This window comes from Pristis pectinata, chromosome 19 (assembly GCF_009764475.1).
Source record: "Pristis pectinata isolate sPriPec2 chromosome 19, sPriPec2.1.pri, whole genome shotgun sequence".
NCBI lineage: Eukaryota > Metazoa > Chordata > Chondrichthyes > Rhinopristiformes > Pristidae > Pristis > Pristis pectinata.
Window position 1 is genome coordinate 3,689,296 of NC_067423.1, and position 23,260 is coordinate 3,712,555.

A 23,260-nucleotide genomic window follows, 5' to 3' on the forward strand; every position below is an offset into this window, starting at 1 on the left:
AAGAACTTTCTGTCACAACTGTAGTGTGGAGCTTTGAGCTCCAGTTTACATTGATAAGGGCCAAAATTGGCAAAGCAGGAAGAGTGATGTCAGGAGCATTCGTGTGGGTAATGGGAAGTCTCTGGTTCGGTTTCGAGATCCACATCATTTCATTCAGAAATGATTGCTAATGGAATTTAGAATAACGTTAAAACTGAATCATGTTTCTTTCTGTGCTGCAAAATAACATTTCTGGACAAAGGTTTTTTTTGTCATTGTGCAGATAATTTTTTGAATTAATTTTTGGGATCTGACTGTTGCTGGCATTTATTGCCCATCCCCCACTACCCTTGAGAAGCTTGTGGCGAACCTCCTTCTTGAGCCAAGATACAGGAGCCTGAGGGCACGTACCACCAGGCTCAAGGACAGCTTCTATCCCACTGTTATAAGACTATTGAACGGTTCCCTTATACGATGAGATGGACTCTTGACCTCACGATCTACCTTGTTATGACCTTGGACCTTATTGTTTACCTGCACTGGACTTCCCTGTAGCTGTGACACCTTAGTCTGTATTCTGTTGTTGTTTTTACCCTGTACTACCTCAATGGACAGTGTAATGGATTGATCTGTATGAATGATACGCAAGATCAGTTTTTCTCTGTACCTCAGTACATGCGATAATAATAAACCAATACCAATACCTCTGGTGAAGATGCTCCCACGGTGCTGCTGAGGAGGGAGTTCCAGGGGTTTTAACCAGCGGCACTGAATGAATAGCTGCAGGAACTGCGATGGTGGACTGAGGTGTGTGTGTGTGGTACAGATCGAACATCGTCATTCAGCTGACATGAAAATAAAAATCAAAACACTGGAGGTCTGGAATAACAGAAAATGTTGGACCCGCAGCAGAAGCAAGGTTAAACTTCAGGTTGAAGGCACTTCTGATGAAGATTCTTTAACCTGAAATGTTAACTGTTTCTCTTTCCACAGATGCTGTCTGACCCACAGAGACTTACCAGCATTTTCTGTTTTTATTTCAAACCTCAAAATCGGAATCAGATTTATTATCACTGACTGATACGACGTGAAATTTGTTGTTTTGCGGTAACAAAACTAAATAACTAATGCAAAATAAAGGAATAACGAGGGAGTGTTCATGGGTTCATGGACCGTTCAAAAATCTGATGGCGGAGGGGAAGAAGCTGTTCCTGAATCATTGAGTGTGGGTCTTCAGGCTCCTGTACCTCCTCTCCGATGGTAGTAACGAGAAGAGGGCATGTCCCAGATGGTGAGGGTCCTTAGTGATGGATGTCGCCTTCTTGAGGCACTGCCTCTTGAAGATGTCCTCAATGGTGGGGAGGTTTGTGCCTGTGATGGAGCTGGCTGAGTCTACAACCCTCTGCGGCCTCTTGCGATCCTGTGCATTGGAGCCTCTGTACCAGGCTGTGATGCACCCAGTCAGAATGCTCTCCACCGTACGTCTATAGAAATTTGTAAGTGTCTTTGGTAATATACCAAATCTCCTCAAACTCCTAATGCAGTAGAGACCTCACTTTAAAGCCTGCGGATTGAGGAGCGAAATGTGTCCTTAGTACTGCTAAAAATTCAGGACTACAGTGGCTGAGATTGATTCCGTTAACCAGTGGGACCGAACTTCACATTTAATTTTGTAAACGGCTATATTGGGTAATCAATAAATTTCTGGGCTTTGGCAGCTTACGGGGTCTAACTCTGTTAACCTGCTTGCTCTTTGCATACCTTATTAAAAACCTCACCCCGAGCTTGTGTTGGCACAAACTTGCTGCTGATTTCATTGCAGATTAATGTTGACATTTATCGCTGTTGTTTTTACATGGAGCCTCTGCAGTCTATTCCCATCTCTGTAATCGGCTTATTAAAAGCACTCAAGGAAAAGATTGATTGATGGATTTCTGGATGTGGGAAAAGGACTGGGAGATACAATCGGATCACAGATCAGTCAGAATCTGGCTGAATGGTGAATGGGCTAGAGAGGCTAAACGCTCTCCCCTGCGATCTAAACAGTGATCCATTATCCCAGGGGGATTATCTTTTACAGGGAAGAATCTGGTGGAAAAGATCAAACCTCTTAGTTTCAGTTGCTGAGAGGAAACGTTTTAAGGTCTCGCTGTGTGGAGTGGGAGGCATTTGGCTGATGAAAATATGAGGAAAGAAGTGAAGATTTTAGAGAGGGGCCAGAAGAGGTATCCCACAATGATTCCAGGGATGACGGACTTTAGTCATAGAGTTTTCAGCACGGAAACAGGTCGCTCGGCCCACTGAGTCCATACTAACCATTAACCACCCATTTATTCTAACCATTAATCCCATTTTTTTTTCTCCCCACACTTCCATCAACTTCCCCCAGATTCTACCATCCACCTACACACCAGGGGCAACTTACAGTGGCCAATTCACCTGACAACCTGCATTTCATTGGGTTGTTGGGAGAAACCCACACATTCACAAGGAGAACATGCAAACTCCACACAGCATCGTCTCGCAGCTCCCATCAGGCAGGAGGTACAGAAGCCTAAAGTCCCACACCACCAGGTTCAAGAACAGTGACTTCCCTTCAACCATTCGGTTCTTGAACCAACCAGCACAACCCTAATCCCTACCTCAGTAATAGCAACACTGTGACCGCTTTGTACTGCAATGAACCTTGTTTCTATTTTATTTTAACTTTCTTTCTTGTAAAAATTGTGTATAATTTATGATTTTCTTGTGAGTGCTGCTTATCTGATGCTCTGTGCCTGTGATGCTGCTGCAAGTAAGTTTTTCATTGCGCCTGTGCACACATGGACTTGTGCATCTGACAATAAACTCGACTTTGACTTTGATCTGAGGTTGGGATCGAACCTGGGTCTCTGTGGCTGTGAGGCAGTTGCTCTACCCCGTGCGCCACTGCGTCACTCACCCACTGCGGCACTGGATTGAGTGGAAAAGCTGAGACTGGAACAGACGAGAGTGTGAGGGAACATGAGAGGTATTTATAGTCATGAAGGGTACAGACGGAGCAGACAAAGGGAAGTTGTACCCATTGTTGGAGGGATCAAGAACTGGGGAATGGGGATGACGGCATTCACAAAAGAATCAGAAGTAAGGTGAGAAGTAACTGTTTTACGCAGAGAGCAGGTGGGATCTGACATGCAGGGCCAGGGGGAATATTGGAGACAGATGCAGTTTTAAAAGGGAGGTTGCTAAGTATCTGAAATAATTTGCAGAGATTTGGAGAGAGTGCAGAGGAGCTTGGTTGCTGCGACAGGGAGCTAGCAGGACTCTATGGGCCGAGTAGCCTGCTTTCACACTGTAACCATTCTGTAAACAGTTGATATCGATGGTACAGTCTATCAAGTCAAGTTATCGAGTGTATTGCCATGTGCACAAGTACGGTGAGGTACAGGTAGAATGAAACACTTGCTTGCAGCAGCATCACAGGCACATAGGTACAGACAACACACAGAACATGAGTTATACATAAATTATACAAAGATTATACCAGACAGTGAAAAAAACACTGTGTAAAACAAATCATTAGTGCAAAATACAGACACAATCAGAGACCAGTCCACGGCAGTGCAAGAGGTGGTCCATAGTGTTCCGTTGCTGAGGTAGGGTTAGGGTTGTGCAGGTCAGTTCAAGAACCTGATGGTTGTAGGAAAGACCTGGTGGTGGGGGACTTCAGGCTTCTGTATCTCCTGCCCGACGGTAGCAGCGAGAAGAGGGCCTGACCCGGATGGTGGGGATCCTTGATGATAGATGTTGCCTTCTTGAGGCAGCGCCTCCTGTAGATGCTGTCAGTGGTGGGGAGGGCTGTGCCCGTGATGGACCGGGCTGTGTCCACTGCTCTCTGAGGCCTCTTGCGTACCTGTGCGTTGGAATTGCCGTACCAGGCTGTGTTGCAGCCAGTCAGGATACTTTCAACAGTGCATCTGCTCTCCACTCAGGTGAATTGTGAACATTAACTTCAATTAAATCTGTTTCACTGGTCTCCAAGTGCAGAACCGTCCTCCAATCAAAAGTACTTGACAGTACCACTTGGAACAAATGAAGCATTATTCAACTATGCCCAGTTCAGCGCTGATAGTTAAAGGTGCAATGAAGGTGAGGTGTCTGACAGTCTGCCACAGGAACTGAGGGAGACTCGAGATGAGGCTCCCTCACCAGTGATTGTAATTCATTAGGTCTCCCTGTCTGCCTCCATCTATCATTCACCTGCCACTGTCTCCCAACTCCACCCCCACTCCCTTCCCCTACCTGGCAACACCTGCCCCTCATCTTACACCCTTCCTCAGTCCACCGATCACCTCAGACTAGTCCCACCACTCCCCTTCTCCGCTCTATACCAGCCATCGCCCCTCTCCACTCTCAGTCCCGACACAGGGTTTCGACCCAAAACGTCGACATTTCCTCTCCCCTCACAGATGCTGCTCGACCCGCTGATTGTGTGTTGCTCCAAAACCCTTCCCCCTTTCACTTCCATCATGTCTTCTAAGGTGGAGATGGTATTCCAATAACCTACCAATTATTTTAGCTGCTGGGTGATTGATATAACATTCGAGTTTGAGAGGATGTAGGGTTGCGGTAAGGATTCTGTGCATGAATCTGTCAGCTCATCCACTGGGGAAGATCAAGGAAGATGGAGTGCAAGAGCAGGGGTAAATTTACACTATCTTGGTAGGACCACACCTGGAGTATTGTGTATTGGTTTGGTCTCCTTTTTAAGGAGGGCTATATTTGCATTGGATGCAGTTCAAAGATTTACCAGAGTGTCAAAGACCTTATTAAAGAATATTGAGGGGGCTTGATAGGGAAGAATATATCCTATCATGGGCAAAGGCAGCATAGAAAAAGGGGTCAAGGTGAGGAATTACTCTCCCAGAAGGTCATGAATCTTTGGAATTCCAACACCAGAGATGGAGTCATTGAATGAATTCCAGGTCAAAGTAAACAGATTCTTGGACTTTAGGGCTATGGGGATTATGGGGGGTCACGAGAAAGTGAATCTGAAGACACAACCAGATCAGCCCTGTCCTTATTGATGGCAAATCAGTCTCAAGGGGCTGACTGGAGCTCCCCTGCTCCTGTTTCTTATATTTTATTGACAAGGAGATGGGAGTATGTGGTCCGAGAGGGGAGCAGGGCACGATGAGGGCCCTTGCAGGAATATAGGGAAGGGACAAAGGAGTGAAGCCAACATTGTTGTTTGAAAGAGCCAGCACTGACTCAGTGAGCTAAATGGTCTCCTTCACCAATATTGTGCATTGATTCTATTGGACAAGACCTCACAGTGTGTATAGCAGTCCTTTAAGCAGTACACGCCTGGTGACCACACTGCTAAGTGGCGGAGGAGATATTAAGCACATCATTTTTGTCCGTATCCGCCACCCATGACATTTTTTCTTTCAAACTTTACCTGCGTTTATCTGGAGAAGTTGCTGTAGTTCTGTTTCCTCTGCACATTTTTTCAAGTAAGTTGGACTTACTTGCTACACAATGGACTGCTTGCCTTTCGACCCTGCAACCAATACAGGCTACCTCCGACTCATTGGCTGACAATGGACAGACTGTAGGCTTCAGTCACAGGAAGCCCCTGTTCTCTGATAAATGATAATGCAGCCTTCAACGTATAACAACAATAACAACTTTCACTGCCACTGCCCAGACATACCAGTCACAAAACCAAAAAATTAGTGCAATGTATGTTTACGTAAAATGCTTTCAAAGCACTCTTGAAAAACGTTAATTGCTTCTGCCGTACTGTTCCACAAACAATATACTGTACAGTTTAAGTTCATATACTGAGCAAATTAAATAAATGTTTATAAAGCCTAATTTCCATGTCACACAGTGGAAACTGTTATTTGAAATGGCAACAGATATGGTGGAAATGATACTGTACACGTTCCCTGTGGGAACTTAAGTAAAGGAGACATGATTTGCTTCAGTGTATGCTACACTTATATCCCAACAAAGGTCAGCTGTTACTATTGTACATTGTGAAAAGTGGTGAGAGACTGTACGAATAGAGACACAGCTCACATCCCAACATACAAAGATTGGAAATGTGCATTACAAAGTAATCTAGAGTTTAAGAAGTAAATACGTTTTTATGTTCATAGAGTCATACAGCACGGAAACAGGCCCTTCAGCCCAACTGGTCTGTGTCGACCAAGATCCCCATCTGTCTAAGCTAGTCCCATTTGCCCACATCTGGCCCATATCCCTCGAAACCTTTCCTATCCATGTACCTGTCCAAATGTTTTTTAAATGTTGTAATTGTACCCGCCTCAACCACCTCCTCTGGCAGCTCGTTCCATATACACATCACCCTCTATGTGATAAAATTTCCCCCTAGATTCCTATTAAATCTCTCCCTCTCTCCTTAAACTTATGCCCTCTTTTCCCCTCTCCCATCGGGCAGAAGATACAAAAGCCTGAAAGCACGTACCACCAGGCTCAAGGACAGCTTCTATCCCGCTGTTATAAGACTATTGAACGGTTCCCTAGTACAATAAGATGGACTCTTGACCTCACACTCTATCTCGTTATGACCTTGCACCTTATTGTCTGCCTGCACTGCACTTTTTCCGTAACTGTAACACTTTATTCTGCATTCTGTTATTGTTTACCCTCGTACCATCTCAATGCACTGATGTGTTGAAATAATCTGTATGGATGGCATGCAAAACAAAGTTTTTCACTGTATCTCGGTACATGTGACAATAACAAACCAATTTACCTGATGTGTGAATGGGATTTGGGCCTGAGTTAGGGTTTCGGGTGAGTGAGAGTGGGTGGTCAGGTTTATGTTGGAACGGTCATGGGTAGAGGCAGCAAGGTAACAGTGGATGAGCTGACATGGGCCATGTTACCAAGGTAGGCATTGGGGTTCTTCAGGATGTTGCAAACATGTGGAATAAACCAGAGAAATAAGCAAGGATTTCCATTTTTAGGGTGCACTTCAATTCAAAAGAAAATGGTCCATTCTGAGCCAGGAGGGAAGAGATTGGGATCTAAGTCTTGGTTGAAGCAAGAGGATTCAGGGAGATTTTCAAGGGCAGAGAGGGAAGGAGAGAGGAGGAAGAGATTTGTGGTGGATGTTAAATCATTGGAGTCTTTTTCCCAGGGCTGAAGTATCAAATACCAGAGGGCGTAGCTTGAGGTGTGAGGGGGTAAGTTCAAAGGTGATGTGTGGGGCAAGTTTTTACGCAGAGCGGTGGGTGCCTGGAATGGGTTACCAGGGGTGATGGTGGAGGCAGATATGACAGTGATGTTTAAGAAACATTAGACACATGAACAGGCAGGGATTAGAGGGATATGGACCATGTGCAGGTAGATGGGATCAGTTAGATTAGCATCGTGGTCGGCATAGACATGTTGGGCTGAAGGGCCTGTTCCTGCACTGTTCTGTTCGATGCTGTGCATTCAAAAATTCAGACAAAGGAATGGGGCTGAACACAAGACCAGGGAGAAGATCCCCAAAGCCCTGAGGCCAATATTTATTCATCGGACTACATCCTTAAAGCAATGGAGACACAAGAGACTGCAGATGCTGGAATCTGGAGCCAAAACAAACTGCTGGAGGAACTCAGCGGGTCGAACAGCATCTGTGGGGGGGGGGGGGGGGCGTGGAGGGGAGGAATTGTCGACGTTTCAGGTCAAGACTCTGGATCAGTTTGTTTCTCGCTCCTTAAAACAATGATCTGTGTGCAAATTAGCTCAGCTTTTCCTCCATAAGTGGCTGCTAAAGTGTTTTACGGGGTCCTGGAGCTGTGAAGGGTGCTATAGAAATGCAAGTCTTTGTCCATCTGTAGACTATGATGAGGACAGAGTGTTTCAGTCTGAATGATTTAAAGTGGTGCTAAAGGCATTCCTCATTAAATCTGTAATAATGTCACTGAGAGGGGGAATAGCGGGCCACGGGGAATGGTTGCAAAAGCGCGGGTGAGACAGGAGCAGAATCAGGTTTATTATCACTGACTTATATGAGGTGAAATTTGTTGTTTTGCAGCAGTAGTACAGTGCAAAGACATAAAAATCTGTAAATTAAGAAAATAAATAAATAGTACAAAAAAAGGAATAACAAGGTGGTGTTCATGGGTTCATGGCCCGTTCAGAAATCTGATGGCAGAGGGGAAGAAGCTGTTCCTGAGTCGTTGAGTGTGGGTCTTCAGGCTCCTGTACCTCCTCCCTGATGGCAGTAACGAGAAGAGGGCATGTCCTGGGTCTAAGGATGGATGCCGCCTTCTTGAGCCACCGCCTCTTGAAGATGTCCTCAATGGTGGGGAGGGTTGTACCCGTGATGGAGCTGGCTGAGTCTACATCCCTCTGCAGCCTCTCCAATGCAATCCTGTGCATTGGAGCCTCCATACCAGGCAGTGATGCAATCAGTCAGAATGCTCTCCACTGTACATCTGTAGAAATTTGCAAGAGTCTTTGGTGACGTACCGAATCTCCTCAAATCCCTAATGTAGTAGAGCCTCTGGTGTGCCTCCTTCGTGATTGCATCAATGTGTTGGGCCTAGGATAGATCCTCTGAGATGTTGAACTGTTGAACTCTAAGATGTTGAACTCTGAGATGTTGATGTCCAGGAACTTGAAGCTGCTCACCCTTTCCACCGCTGACCCCTCAATGAGGACTGGTGTGTGTTCTCCAGACTTCCCCTTCCTGAAGTCCACAATCAGTTCCTTGGTCTTGCTGACGTTGGGTGTGAGGTTGTTGTTGCGACACCACTCAACCAGCCGATCTATCTCACTCCTGTACGCCTCCTCATCGCCATCTGAGATTCTGCCAACAACAGTGATATCATCGGCGAATTTATAGATGGTGTTTGAGCTATGCCTAGCCACACAGTCATGAGTGTAGAGAGAGTAGAGCAGTGGGCTAAGCACACAGCTTTGAGGTGCGCCTGCGTTGGTTGTCAACGAAGAGGAGATGTTACTACCAATCCACACTAATCATCAATGAGCCACAATGGCAGGGCAGGGCTGAGGGACCGAGAGGTCTACTCCTGCTCCTATTTTCTGATGATGCTCTGAGGCTGAGGAGAGGATCCCATTGGCACCATCCACTGGTCCCACCAGTGTTTGTGGATGAGCAGCCACTGGGCTGGGAAATCAAGTGATCCGTTGAGGGAGATACCAGACTACCATTTTCCTTCCCTGTACAGTAAAGCCAGTAAACCAGCGGAGTACAGGAACCATTGGGAGTGAATTGTAGAGGGAACTGCTCTCATGGGAATCCTCTCATAATTACCTCTCAACTTTTTATAGATGAATATTTCACAGCTGGGGAGTAGTTCCTATAATCAGACACTTCTCATGAAAAACATCTATTATTAATTTTACATCTGAAGAGTGTAGTTAAAATCATGAGAGATAAAATAAAGAACAACCGGGACTTGCAATTATACTCAGGCATATCTCACAACTGTCAGTATTCTGTCCAAAGAATTACTTCAAAATTTATCGACTTCAAATAAAGTGCTTTGTTGTGAAGTGTGAAGGACCAGGAGTGGCTGTGTACAGGATGTCACAAACACAAATCAGTTACTCAACCAACTTATTTCAGCCAGAAGTGATTGAGAGAGTCGTAGTCGCCGAGTCATGGAGTAATACAGCACAGAAACAGGCCCTTTGGCCCAACTGGTTCATGCCGACCATGGTACCCACCAAGCTGGACCCATTTGCCTGCATTTGGCCCATATCCCTCTAAACTTTTCCCATCAAAATGTCTTTTGAATGTGGTTATTGTACCCCCCTCAACCATTTCCTCTGGCAGCTCGTTCCATACATGCACCAACCTCTGCGTGAAGAAGTTGCCCCTCAGGTCCCTTTTAAATCTTTCCCCTCTCACCTTAAACCTATGCTCCCTAGTTGTTAGCTCCCATTCCCAGGGAAAAAGACTGTGTGCATTCACCCTATCTATCCCTCAGGATTTTACACACCTCTGTAAGCTCGCTCCTACATCATCTACAGTGCATGGAATAAAGTCCTAGCTTAAAGCCCTGGAGGAATGATGATATGCACGCAGAACTCCCGGCTGCCTTTGAGGTGGAGACTTTGGACCAGAATATTTGCCCTCCCTTCTGCCCTCCAGAGATCGACATCTCCCAGCAATGTAGCACTCCCCCAGTGTGGCACCAGGACCCCAAACTGGGGTATGGGAGGAACTCCTTTACCTATCTGACGCCTCACAAAAGCTTCTTCCAGCAAGATAAAATATTTTATTCTTCATGTATTTAGTATCAGGTTGCCACGGTGATACTGCTTAGAATGAATGAATGCAGAATTTCTAGACACAGTGCTAGGATGCACTGTGTCCAGAAATAGGAGTAGTGACATTCCTGGGATTGTAGTCACAGGATGTTTGAGTGGTAAGGAAGGCGTATGGCGTGCTTGCCTTTATTAGTTGAGGCATTGAGTTCAAGAGTCGGCAAGTTATGTTGCAGCTTTACAAAACTGGAGTATTGCATTCAGTTCTGGTCACCCCATTACAGGAAGGATGTGGAGTCTTTGGAAAGGGTGCAGAAGAGGTTCACCAGGATGTTGCCTGGATCAGAGAGTATGAGTTATAGGAGAGGTTGGACAAACTTGCGTTGTTTTCTCTGGAGCAGCAGAGGCTGAGGGGAGACCTGATGGAAGTTTATAAGATTATGGGAGGCAACCGGTACTTTTTCCCCAGGATCAAAATATCTAATACTAGAGGGCATTCATAAAGTGAGAGTGGGTAAGTTCAAAGGAGATGTGTGTGAGGCAAGTTTTTTACACAGAGAGAGAGGTGGGTGTCTGGAATGTACTGCCAGGGGTGGTGGTGGTGGAGGCAGATACGATAGAGGCGTTTAAGAGGCCCTTAGAAAGGCGCATGGATGTGCAGAGAGTGGAAGGACATGGAACCATGTGCAGACAGAAGGGATTAGGTGTTGTTAGCTTAATTAATTCGGCACAAGAGCGTGGAGCCAAAGGGCCTGTTCCTGTGCTGTACTGTTCTATGTTCTATCTATGTTCTATGTGGTACCCCAGGAGTAGGGGAGGGTAAATGGGACTGGCTTAGATGGGCATCTTGGTCGGCATGGACCATTTGGGCCGAAGGGCCTGTTTCCATGATGTATGACTCTATGGCTCAAATTGAACTTTCTTCCGGGAGAGAAACACTAACTACATTTCTGTAGCCATTTTCACAAGCTCAGGATGGTCAATGGAGCCAATGGAGAACTTCTAAAATGGGTGCACCGCTGTAATCTAGAAACACTTTCAATTAGAGCCACACAGCACCAAACCAGGCCCTTCGGCCCATCGTGACTAGGCTGACCTTCAAGTACCCATCTATACCAATCCCATTCACCAGCACTTGGTCCATAACCTTCCCTACCTTGGCCATTCAAACGTTCATCTAGATGCTTTGCAAATGTTGTGAGCGTCTCTGCCTCCATCACTCTCTCAGGCAGTGTGTTCCAGATTCCACCCCCCACCCCTCCCACCCCAGGGAAAAAATTCTTCCTCAGATCCCCTCTAAATCTCTTGCTCCTCAGCTTCAACCTATGCCCTGTGGTTTTAGACAGCTTTGCCTTGGGCAGTAGTTTCTTGATGTCTGACCTCTCCGATCATTGTTTGGGATCAGTAAACCAAGTGATATTTCTGACGTACAAAGGATTACGGTTATTATTGGAATTTTAACCAAGAAATACTTAAGGTTTTCTGTGTTAGAAGCATCAAAACTCTTGTCCACGGCGTCTTGGTCAATGTCTACCCCTCAATCAAAATCAATATTATTACTTTGCTCTTTGTGGGAGCTTGCTGTGCACAAAACACATGGATGCAAGTCTCCCTTTTACATTTGGAACCACCATCCTAAATAAAATTAAATCACTTGATTGAGTTTGGTGGGTTAATCTCCAATTTGTTGGTTTGGATCCTTTGGCTATGTCCAGCTCCTCTCATCCATCATCTGCTGACTTGCTCACTACAGAAATGCCAAACAATGTAAAGTAAAATCATCCAATTGAAGCCAGGCATGGAAGTAAAACAAAATTGTGATTGAGGTACAGAATGTTGCAATTATAAGGCAAATTTTGAAGTCATTATTGCAAAGTACATAATTTTCTTGTATCATCTATTTTGGTTGAAACCTCGCTCTGGATGTTGTAAACCAATAAAATTAAAAATGATGGATGCTTGTTTCTCTAAAGGCAGCTTGAGTGATTCAGTTGGTTGTTAGCTGGTGGTGAATGACAGCTGTTTACATTGGGAACACTGGCCCCAGTGTTTACAAAAGCAGTTTTAGTGTTAAATGTTGACATAAAGAGGACTTTAGCAGGAGGGTGCACAAGGTTTTTAGTAAGGCACAGACTGCACTGAATCATGAGAATGGTTTCCTTATCTTAACCCATTCTTCCCCAGGACCCTGTGGAATCGATCTCCCACTGCTCGCCGCTCTCTTGTGGTTTGTAGCAGCCTGACTGTCAGTCTTGATCTGCCCATCACCGGCCAACTTGATCATCCCTTCACTGCTCAAACTCCCTTCAGGTTTCTCAATTTCAAGGTGACCGGCGGTTCTTCGGATTGTTCCTGGAGTGAGGAGACTGACTTTGAGTGGGTCACCCAGGATTCAGAGGAGTGAGAGGTGGTCTCATGGAAACCTCAAAGGCTGAGGGACAGTGAGAGAGTGGGGCTGAGGCACAGTCTCAGGATAGAGGGGAGTTAAGGGTTGTGAAGAGAAGTTTCGTCACACAGTTTGCTGTGAATCCTTGAAACGAAATAGATGACGCATCAAAATTATGTACTTTGCAATAATGACTTCAAAATTTGCCCCATAATTGCCCCTTGATTGGTAAGGGGGTTATGGGGAGAAGGCAGGAGAATGGGGTTGAAAAAAAACAGCCATGATTGAATGGCAGAGCAGACATGATGGGCTGAATGGCCTTCTAATTGCAACATTTGGTACCTCTATTACAATTTTGTTTTACTTCGATGCCTGGCTTCAATTGGATAATTTTACTTTACATTACTTGGCATTCTATGGTTAACAAGTCTGCCATAAGTGGTGGATAGAAGGAGCTGGATATATCCAAAAGATTCAAACCAAGAAATTGGACAGGTGTTTTGGCACTATTTATTCATTTTTGTAATGTATAGTAATTTTATGTCTTCACACTGTACTGCTGCCGCAAAACAACACATTTCACGTCATCTAAGTCAGTGATAATAAATCTGATTCAGACTCTGATTCTAAACCACCAAAGTCAATCAAGTGATTGCATTTCATTACATTTAGATAACGAATGCTGTTTCCAATTTTAAAAGAAAGACTTGCATTTATAAGTCATCTTTCACCAATTTGCGCACAGCAGACTCCCACAAATAGCAAAATGTTAATGGTGATGTTGACTGAGGGGGCTGGAAGGGCCCCTCATTAAGTATATTCAGTGTTGTGATTGGTGGATCCAAGGGAATGTCAGGATATGGAGAATTGGGTGCCAGAGTGGAGCAGATTTAGTTATGCGTGTGGGTGTCACTGACAGTGCAATGGCAGGGCAGGCACGGTAGTGTGGCGGTTAGTGTAACGCTATTACAATGCCAGCAACCCGGATTCAATTCCCGCCACTGTCTGTAGGAAGTTTGTACCCTCTCCCCGTGACTGTGTGGGTTTCCTCTGGGTGCTCTGGTTTCCTCCCACATTCCAAAGCCGTACGGGCTAGGAAGTTGTGGGCATGCTGTTTTGGCGCCGGAAGTGTGGCGACACTTGCGGGCTGCCCCCAGCACACTCGACGCAAAAGATGCATTTCACTGTGTGTTTCGATGTACATGTGACTAATAAAGGTCTTATCTTATCTTATTGTCCATCCCCAATTGCCCCTGGACTGAGGAGGCAGCTGAGAGTTAACTACATTGGTGGGTCTCAGAATCAAATCGGGTTTATTATCACTGACATATGACATGAAATTTGTTGTTTTGTGGCAGCTGTACAGTGCAAAGGCATAAAGACATAAAAATTACTATACAGTAAGTTGCAAAAATAAATAAATAGTGCAACAGAGGAATAACGAGGTAGTATTCATGGGTTCATGGACCGTTCAGAAATCTGATGGCGGAGGGGAAGAAGCTGTTCCTGAATCGTTGAGTGTGGGTCTTCAGGCTCCTGAACCTCCTCCCCGATGGTAGTAATGAGAACAGGGGATGTCCCAGATGGTGAGGGTCCTTAGTGATGGATGCCACCTTCTTGAGGCACCGCTAAGTAGGGGTGGAGATTTCCTCCTCTGAAGATAGTTAGTGAACCAGGTGGCCTTTAACAACCAAGGCTAGTCTGCTAGTATTATTATTCAGGATTTCTTTCGCCACTTGAATTTAAATTCCTCAAGTGCCTTGGTACGACTTGAACTCAGGTCTCCAGATCAATAGACTGAGCATTTGCCTGCTAGTCCAGTAACTTAACCAGTCCACTACTGTAGCCGTGAACTTGAGGTACAGGATCAGGCCTAGTCTTACAATGGCAGCGGAGCGTTGAGGGGTTGAATGTTGGTCATTGGTTTATCATTGTCACCTGAACCATGATGCAGTGAAAAGCTTTTGTTTGCGTGCCATCCAGACAGACCATTCCATACATAAGTACATCGCAGTCATACAAAAGGACAAATAAAACAGTGCAGAATATAGTGTAACAGTTACAGAGAAAGTGCAGTGCAGGTAGACCATAAGGTGCAAGGCCCACGACAAGGTGGACAGGGAGATCAGGAGTTCATTTTTATCGTATGAGAGGTCCGTTCAAGAGTCTCATAACAGCGGGATAGAAGCTGTCCTTGAGCCTGGTGGTACGTGCCCTCAGCCTTTTGTATCTTCTGCCTGGTGATGGTGGGGGGGGGGGGGAGAAGGGAGAATGTCTGGGGTGGGAGGGGTCCCTGATTATTATGGCTGTTTTCCTGAGGCAGCGGGAAGTGTAGACAGTTCTGCTCCAAGTGTTTGCACATTTCAATGGATTCTGCTGCCAACGTTGTAAGAGGACGTCACTAAGCATTTTCCCTCAGTTATAGAATGCACAAAATGATACAGGCGACTTTTGATCGGGGAAATATTCCAGTATATCCCAGTGCTCTGATGAATTGTCATTGTGCCCCGTGGTTGCTGAGAGAGTTGGGGTGCGTCTGCACTGAGCGGATGTTGATTACTTTGTTTCGGGATATTCTGAGTTGGGTTAATACCTGTACTAACACTGTCCTTTCTTCATCTCTCAACCAGGGCTCACTTCAGCTGGCTGCAGTTAGACCGCAGAGTCTTAGAGCATGATTTCCCTAAAAAATCAGGACCGGTTGTGCTGTACTTTTGCGTGAAGTAAGTTGCCTCTGAATTATTTATTACTGATAATATTCAGCATACTTAGCAAAGAACAACACTGTTCTGTGACAGCACTGTTTACTAGCTGTTACTGTCTGTCTGACACCAACACTCGTTTCAATGTGATTTACTCTCAATCCCAATACCATGCGTGTGTTTGTCTAGTCATTGCATTTAGATTCTCCCGTCACAAACAGCTAAAGCAGCTGTCTTCTTTGGGGTTTAGAAGAATGATGGGTGATCGTATTGAAACATATAAGCGGGCATGACACTTGTAGACATCAAGATGTCTCCACTAGTAGGAAAATAACGACATTTAAAAGATGTTTGGGCAGGTACATTGGGCAGGAAAGGTTTAGAGAGATGTGGGCCAAATGCAGGTAAGTGGGACTAGCATAGTTGGGCTCCTTGGTCAGCATGGACCAGTGGGCCGAAGGGCCTGTTTCCGTGCTGTATGACTCTATGGGTTTATGACTCTAATCTTGAATGAGGCGGACATAGTTACAAGATTAGGAAACAGTCATTTAAAACTGAGGTAAATAGGAACTTCCAGAGGGTGGTGAATCTCTAGAATTCTCTATCCCAGGAAGATATGGAGGCTGGATCTTCAGAATTACTTAGAAGATTATTGCATTTCTGAGGGATCGTGGAATTGAGGACTGTGGGGAACTCGTACACGTGGAGTTGAGTCCTGGAGCAGGTCATATTAAATGGTGGGACAGTGGCCTACTCCTGCTCCTATTTCCTTGAGTTCTTGTGTAGCTCAGGTGAAAAACACCATGAATGTTGGAAGTTGGTATGTTTGAGTCATATGAACTCTTAGTCATCATTATTTCAAAGTCAAAGTCGAGTTTATTGTCATCTGCACAAGTCCATGTGTGCACAGGTGCAATGAAAAACTTACTTACAGCAGCATCACAGGCACAGAGCATCAGGTAAGCAGCATCCACAAGAAAAACATAAACTAAGCACAATTTTTACAAGAAGAATTCAATTAGAACAAAGAAAACAGTCCATTGTAGTGCAAAGTGATCAAACTGGTCATAGTGTTGCTAAACTGTAGTGATTAGGGTTGTGCCGGTTGGTTCAAGAACTGAGTGGTTGAAGGGAAGTAGCTGTTCCTGTCCTGGTGTTCCTACTTGCCCCTCACCCTGACCTCTCGTCCTCCACCCTCGTCTTTTAGTCTCCTGTCTTTCGTTCCTATCCTTATTTCCACCTCGTCAGTCTCCCCACCAAGGTTCTCTTCTCCCTGCCAGACTGGTCTAAATCCTCCCCAGTAATGCTGGCAAACTCTCCCACAATGACACTGACCAGACGTAACCCATCCTGCTTGTACAGGTCTCACCTTCCCCAGAACCAGCCCCAGAGTCCCAGGAATCTAAATCCCTCCCTCCCGCACCACCTTCCCAGTCTTCTGGTTCCATCTCCTTTATTCCCACTCAGTATCACTATGACGTAATCCTGAGATTACTGCCTTTGAGGCCTTGCTTTCTAATTTAACTCTTAACTCTTTAATTTAATGTTGCAGGACCTCATCCCTTCTACCTCTGTTGTTTGACCCAAAATATACCAGAGCCACAGGCTGTTCACTCTCCCCACCAGCCACTCAGAGACATCCTTGACCCTGGCAACGCACCATCGTGCATTCTCGTTTGTGGCCACAGAAACTCAGTCTGCTCCCATTACAATTGAATCCCCATCTCTTTAGCTCTGCTCTTTTTAAATATATTCAGGGATTTGGTGTCTACAATTCCCTGTAGTCAGAAATTTCAAAGGATCACTATCGCTGGTGAGCAGATTTCTCCTCTTCTCAGTCCTGTATGTGTCAGTCCTTATCCTGATACTGTGATCCTTCATTACAGACACCCAAACGTGGGGAACCGTCCTCCCTGCACCCGGTTTGTCCGGCTCTGTCAAAATTTAGTAAATTTCACTCAACTCTCCTCCTATTCTTCTAATCTCAAGTTGGGACGTGATCTTACAGCTGTGCAAGTCGTTGGTGAGACCACACTTGGAGTACTGTGTGCAGTTCCGGTCGCCCAGCTATAGGAAGGATGCTATTCTGCTGGAAAGGGTGCAGACAAGAATGTTCCCAGGACTGGAGTGCTTGTGTTATAGGGAGAGGCTGGATAGGACTTTCCCTGGAATGGAGGAAACTGAGGGGTGGCCTTACAGAGGTTCATAAAATCATGAGAGGCATAGATAAGGTGAATGGCTGCAGTCTTTTCTCAGGTTAGGGGAATCTAAAACTCGAGGACATAAGTTTTAAGGTGAGAGGGGAAAGGTTTAATAGGGACCTGAGGGGCAAGTTTTTCACACAGAGGGTTGTTGATATACGGAACAAGCTGCCAGAGGAAGTGGTAGGATTACAATGTTTAAAAGACATTTACATAGGTACATGGATAGAAAAAGTTTGGCAGGATATGGGCCAAACACAGGCAAGTGGGAGTAGCTCGGAGACACATCTTGGTCAGCATGGACGAGTTGGGCCGAAGGGCCTGTTTCCATGCTGTATAGGTCTATGACCCTGTGGCTCTATAACTGCAGTTCAGGAAGGCAGCTCACCACCACCTCAAGCTATCTATGTAACTGTCCAAATATCTTTTAAATGTCTGCAAACAGGGGCGTGTGCTCCATCCCATGGAATGTTTAATTAGTTAAATTAATCGATGAACAGAGAAGATATTAAGGACGTGGAAGAATTGCAGCAAAGTGTATGTGGAGTGATACGTTATGGGTTACTATAGAAAACAGACATTTCTGGCTTACAGAGAAGACAGCTTGTGGACATTTCTCAGGAGCAGAGCCCTTACGTAACTCAGGGACTGCCTCTCTCGCTTTCTGTTCTTGCATCCAAATCACTGATGTATTATGAAGAGTTGAGGACCAAGCACTGATCCCTGTGGATCCCTGTGGTCCCTCATAGCTACTGTGAGGCTTCTGGAGGGGGGGGGATGGGGTAGCTGAGACAGGCTCTAACTGCAAGTGTGTGGCTTCTGGAAGATGCTGTGCAATTTACTCTTTAATAACTCTGTTAGCCTCTGCTATTTCTGGAGCAGAATCTGGCCCTTTGTTCTACCAGATGTGACATGAAAGAGCTGTAATTTTGAAATCCTCAGGAGCATCCTTGCATTCACAGCACCACTGGGCTTGCATTAATTTCCATACAAGACGTGTCATTTTCTCCAAACAGTTGAATTAAAGAGGCAGGTGCAGGAATCAAGCTGTGACCTTGAACTGAAATCCACAGTGTGAAGTACCCTGTGTTATCAGTGTTGCGCTCACTGCCCCTCTCAACTGACAACCACGGGACAGTTGGAAACTCTCAAAGGGGTGAAGAACCAATTTCCTTTGGCAGTGAGGCAGATTGTTTCTGAAACAATTTTGATCAAAGTCACAGTCAAGTTTATTGTCAGATGCACAGGTCCATGTGTGCACAGGTGCAATGAAAAACTTACTTGCAGCAGCATCACAGGCACAGAGCATCACAAGCAGAACAAGAAAAACATAAATTAAACATAAATTATACACAATTTCCACAAGAAAAAAAACAATTAGAACAAAAAGAGGTCCATTTTAGTGCAAAGTGATCAAAGTGGTCATAGTGTTAAACTGGGGTAGTGATTAGGGTTGTGCCGGTTGGTTCAAGAATCAAATGGTTGAAGGGAAGTAGCTGTTCCTGAACCTGGTGGTGTGGGGACTTCAGGCTTCTGTACCTCCTGCCCGATGGTAGCTGCGAGAAGATGGCACGGCCTGGGTGGTGGGGATCTTTGATGACGGATGTTGCCTTCTTGAGGCAGCACCTCCTGTAGATACTCCCGATGGTGGGGAGGGATGTGCTCGTGATGTGTTGGGCTGAGTCCACTACTCTCTGCAGCTTCTTGTGTTCCTATGCATTCAAATTGCCGTCCCAGATCGTGATGCAACCAGTCAGGACACTTTCAGCAGTACATCTGTGGACGTTTTTTGGAGTGTTTGGTGACAAGCCGAGTCAATCAATGAATCTTCACAAGTGCCAAAGTGTTCATTGTTGCAGGATTCAATATGTTTGTGTTGACCAAGACCTTCTGGACTTCTTATCGGTTAAGGGTAGCAGAACTGGACGAGATAAATTGCTGTGGGATGGAATCAAAGGTACTCACAGCAAGGATAGAGTCACGCTTGAGGAGCTCAGAAGGTGCTGATTGCCTCTCTATCCTTGATGAGTCATAAAGTCGTGCGCCGCAGAAACAGGCCCTTCAGCCCACCACGTCCATGCTAACCATCAGGTCCCCATCTATAGTAATCCTGTTTACCAGCACTTCTATGCCTTAGCGATTCAAGTGGTTGTCCAGATACTTCTTAAGTGTTGTCAGAGTCTCTGTCTCTACCACGTTCTCAAGCAGATTCTAACCACCCTCAGGTGAAAAATCTTTTCCTCAGATCACCTCTTAGCACAGCTAGTGGGACCACTGTCTCACAGCTCCAGTGATGTGGGTTAGATCCTGACCTTGGGTGCTGTCTTTGTGAAGTTTGCAGGGTATCCCTGTGACTGCATGGGTTTCCCCAAGTACTCTGGTTTCAAAAGTCGAGTTTATGGGGGCAGGCACGGTAGTGCAGTGGTTAGCGTAACACTATTACAGCGCCAACGACCCGGGTTCAATTCTGGCCCCTGTCTGTAAGGAGTTTGTACGTTCTCCCTGTATCTGTGTGGGTTTCCTCCGGGTGCTCCGGTTTCCTCCCACATTCCAAAGACGTACGGGTTAGGAAGTTGTGGGCATGCTATGTTGGTGATGGAAGCCTGGCGACACTTGCGGGCTGCCCCCAGAACACTCGACGCAAAAGATGCATTTCACTGTGTGTTTCGATGTACATGTGACTAATAATATATCTTACCTTGTCTTACTCCTCACTGTCAACCTATACCCTCTGGTTTTAGACGCTGCTGTTACAGGGAAAAGTTTCTCACTAACTGTACCGCTCATAAACAAGTCTCCACAAAATCTTCGAAATCTACCGGCAGGATAAGCAAGCCAGCATCAGTGTCCAATCCCACACTGAGGCCCTACACACTCAAATCAGTCCTGTCGGGCAGATCACATCATTCACGTGCCTAACTCCTGAAACAGGCACTCTGTTCCAAACTCTGTTGGAGGAAGAGGCAGAGGGAAGAGAAGTTTCAAGGAAGTTCTTAAAGCCTCTTTGAAAAGTTGGAACATCCCCTCATTCACAAATGCTGAGAGTTTAGAAGTAGCCTTCAGAATGGCAGGAAGAACCTGGAATCCGTGGATCAGGGACACACTGAAGCCCCGTGTAAATGGCAGGAGCACACTACCTCCCAAACCACCCCCTACCATCAGTCACCTCCTGCCCCTTCTGTGGAAGAGTCTGCCATTCCTATATCGGCCTTGGCAGTCACCTCAGAACCCAGAGAACCAGAGTGAAAGAATTCACCCCTCACCTTCTCAAGGGCAAAAAATGTGTTGCCTTTCTGGGGACCCACAGATCCTGAACAGTGAATAATTCTTAAAAGGTCATCGGTATGTGAGACTTAGGAGAGGAATGACACTGATATTTATTCACAATATTAGGTTTTATATATAAATTCTAATGTGCAATTTATGGTGAAATTATATTTCAGACTGCCTTTAACCTGTGAGGTGTAACTGGTGTGATTTACTGTTTGCAATGATAAAATTGCATTGGGCAACCCTTAAATCTGCTGCATTGTAATGTCTCACCCATATAAAATCCCATTATGCTGTCATCGTTCCATAATCCCCCCAAGGCCTCAAAATACAGATGTCGTCAAATCTTCTCCCAGTGGAGGTGATGAAGAATTTAACATTCCAATTAACTGCAGATGTTTAAATAAGATGATCCTTGCCATAAACAATGACCTTTTTAAAGCAGTTTTATTTGTCAGACCTGAATTGAATTTGCTGGTTCTCGTTTTACTCCTTGTAAATGTTACTGCAATAGATTAGTGATAATGATCATCTTCAGTCAACTCAATTACACAAGGCCGTTGTTGACCTGAATCAGACCAAGATTGGCATAGTCTCAAGGAGCTGAATGGTCTAGTCCTGTTCTAATTAATGTTAAGAACCTTCAGCAAACTTATGGCCCCTTTTTAGAATCAGAATCAGGTTTATTATCACTGACATATGGCATTAAATGTGTTGTTTTGCGGCAGCAGTACAGTGCAAGACATAAAAATTACTATAAGTTACAGAAATAAATAAATAGTGCAAAAGAGGAATAACGAGGTCGTGTTCATGGGTTCATGGACCGTTCAGAAATCTGATGGCGGAGGGGAAGAAGCTATTCCTGAATCGTTGAGTGTGGGTCTTCAGGCTCCTGTACCTCCTCCCCGATGGTAGTAACGAGAAAAAGGCATGTCCTGGGTGGTGAGGGTCCTTAGTGATGGATGCCGCCTTCTTGAGGCACCATCTCTTGAAGATGTCCTCGATGGTGGGGAGGGTTGTGCCCATGATGGAGCTGGCTGAGTCTACAACTCTCTGCAGCCTCTTGCAATCCTGCACATTGGAGCCTCCATACCAGGCGGTGATGCAACCAGAATGCTCTCCACCACACATCTATAGAAATTTGTAAGAGACTTTGGTAATATACCAAATTCCTCAAACTACTTATGAAGTAGAGCCACTGGCGTGCCTTCTTCATGATTGCATCAATGTGTTGGGCCCAAGGAAGACCCTCTGAGATGCTGATGCCCAGGAACTTGAAGCTGCTCACCCTTTCCGCCGCTGACCCCTCAGTGAGGACTGTGTGTGTTCTCCTGACTTCCCCTTCCTGAAGTCCACAATCAATTCCTTGGTCTTGCTGACGTTGAGTGCGAGGTTGTTGTTGTGACACCACTCAACCAGCTGATCTATCTCACTCCCGTGCGCCTCCTCATCGCAGTCTGAGATTTTGCCAACAACTGTAGTGTCATCGGCGAATTTATAGATGGCATTTGAGCTGTGCCGAGTCACACAGTCATGAGTGTAGAGAGAGTAGAGCAGTGGGCTAAGCACACGTCCTTGAGGTGCACCTATGTTGATTGTCAGTGAGGAGGAGATGTTACTACCGCTCCACACTGACTGTGGTCTCCCGATAAGGAAGTCAAGGATCCAGTTGCAGAGGGAGGTACAGAGGCCCAGGTTTTGAAGCTTGTTGATTCGTACTGAGAGGATGATGGTGTTGAACACCAAGCTGTAATCGATAAACAGCAGCCTGACGTATGTTTTGCAGTTGTCTGCATGCTCCAAAGCCAAGTGGACAGCCAGTGAGATTGCGTCCGCTGTAGATCTGTTGTGGCAGTAGGCAAACTGCAGCAGGTCCAGGTCCTTGCTCAGGCAGGAGTTAATTCTAACCATGACCAACCTCTTGAAGCACTTCATGTGAGTGCTACCCTTTAAAACTTTACTTACTTTTGGAAAGTTATCCAATCATATGTGTAGGTTGTATTTTGCAGCATTTTCACTAATGGGTGAAGATCGAACTTGAATGAATAGAATAAAGAAGAGAGTGCATAGAAATATTCTGACAGATAAAGTCGAGTTTATTGTCAGATGCACAAGTCCATGTGTGCACAGGTGCATTGAAAAACTTACTTGCAGCAGCATCACAGGCACACAGCATCAGATAAGCAGCATTCACAAGAAAAGCATAAATTAAACATAAATTATACGCAATATTTATCAGAAAGGACACAATTAAAACAAAATAATTAAAGTCCATTTTAATGCAAAGTGATCAGAGTGGTCCCAGTGCTGCTATACTGAGGTAGTGATTAGGGTTGTGCCGGTTGGTTCAAGAAAACCGAATGGTTGAAGGGAAGTAGCTGTTCCTGAACCTGGTGGTGTGGGACTTCAGGCTTCTGTACCTCCTGCCCGATGGGAGCTGTGAGAAGATGGCACGGCCCGGATGGTGGGGATCTTTGATG

The 23,260-nt window shown here is 45.4% G+C and overlaps 1 protein-coding gene across 13 annotated transcripts in view; it reads left to right on the forward strand.

Annotated features, from left to right (window-relative positions):
* frmd4a (FERM domain containing 4A) overlaps positions 1 to 23,260 on the forward strand; it is a 562,285-nt gene that overhangs the window by 357,570 nt on the left and 181,455 nt on the right. For 8 of the 13 annotated variants that reach the window (XM_052034015.1, XM_052034013.1, XM_052034019.1 and 5 more), the window contains one exon: positions 15,238 to 15,330. The exons of the other annotated variants lie outside the window; for them this stretch is intronic. In XM_052034015.1, coding sequence (XP_051889975.1) covers positions 15,238 to 15,330 — 93 coding nt within the window. The remainder of the gene's footprint in view (positions 1 to 15,237; positions 15,331 to 23,260) is intronic. 13 annotated transcript variants of the gene reach the window in all.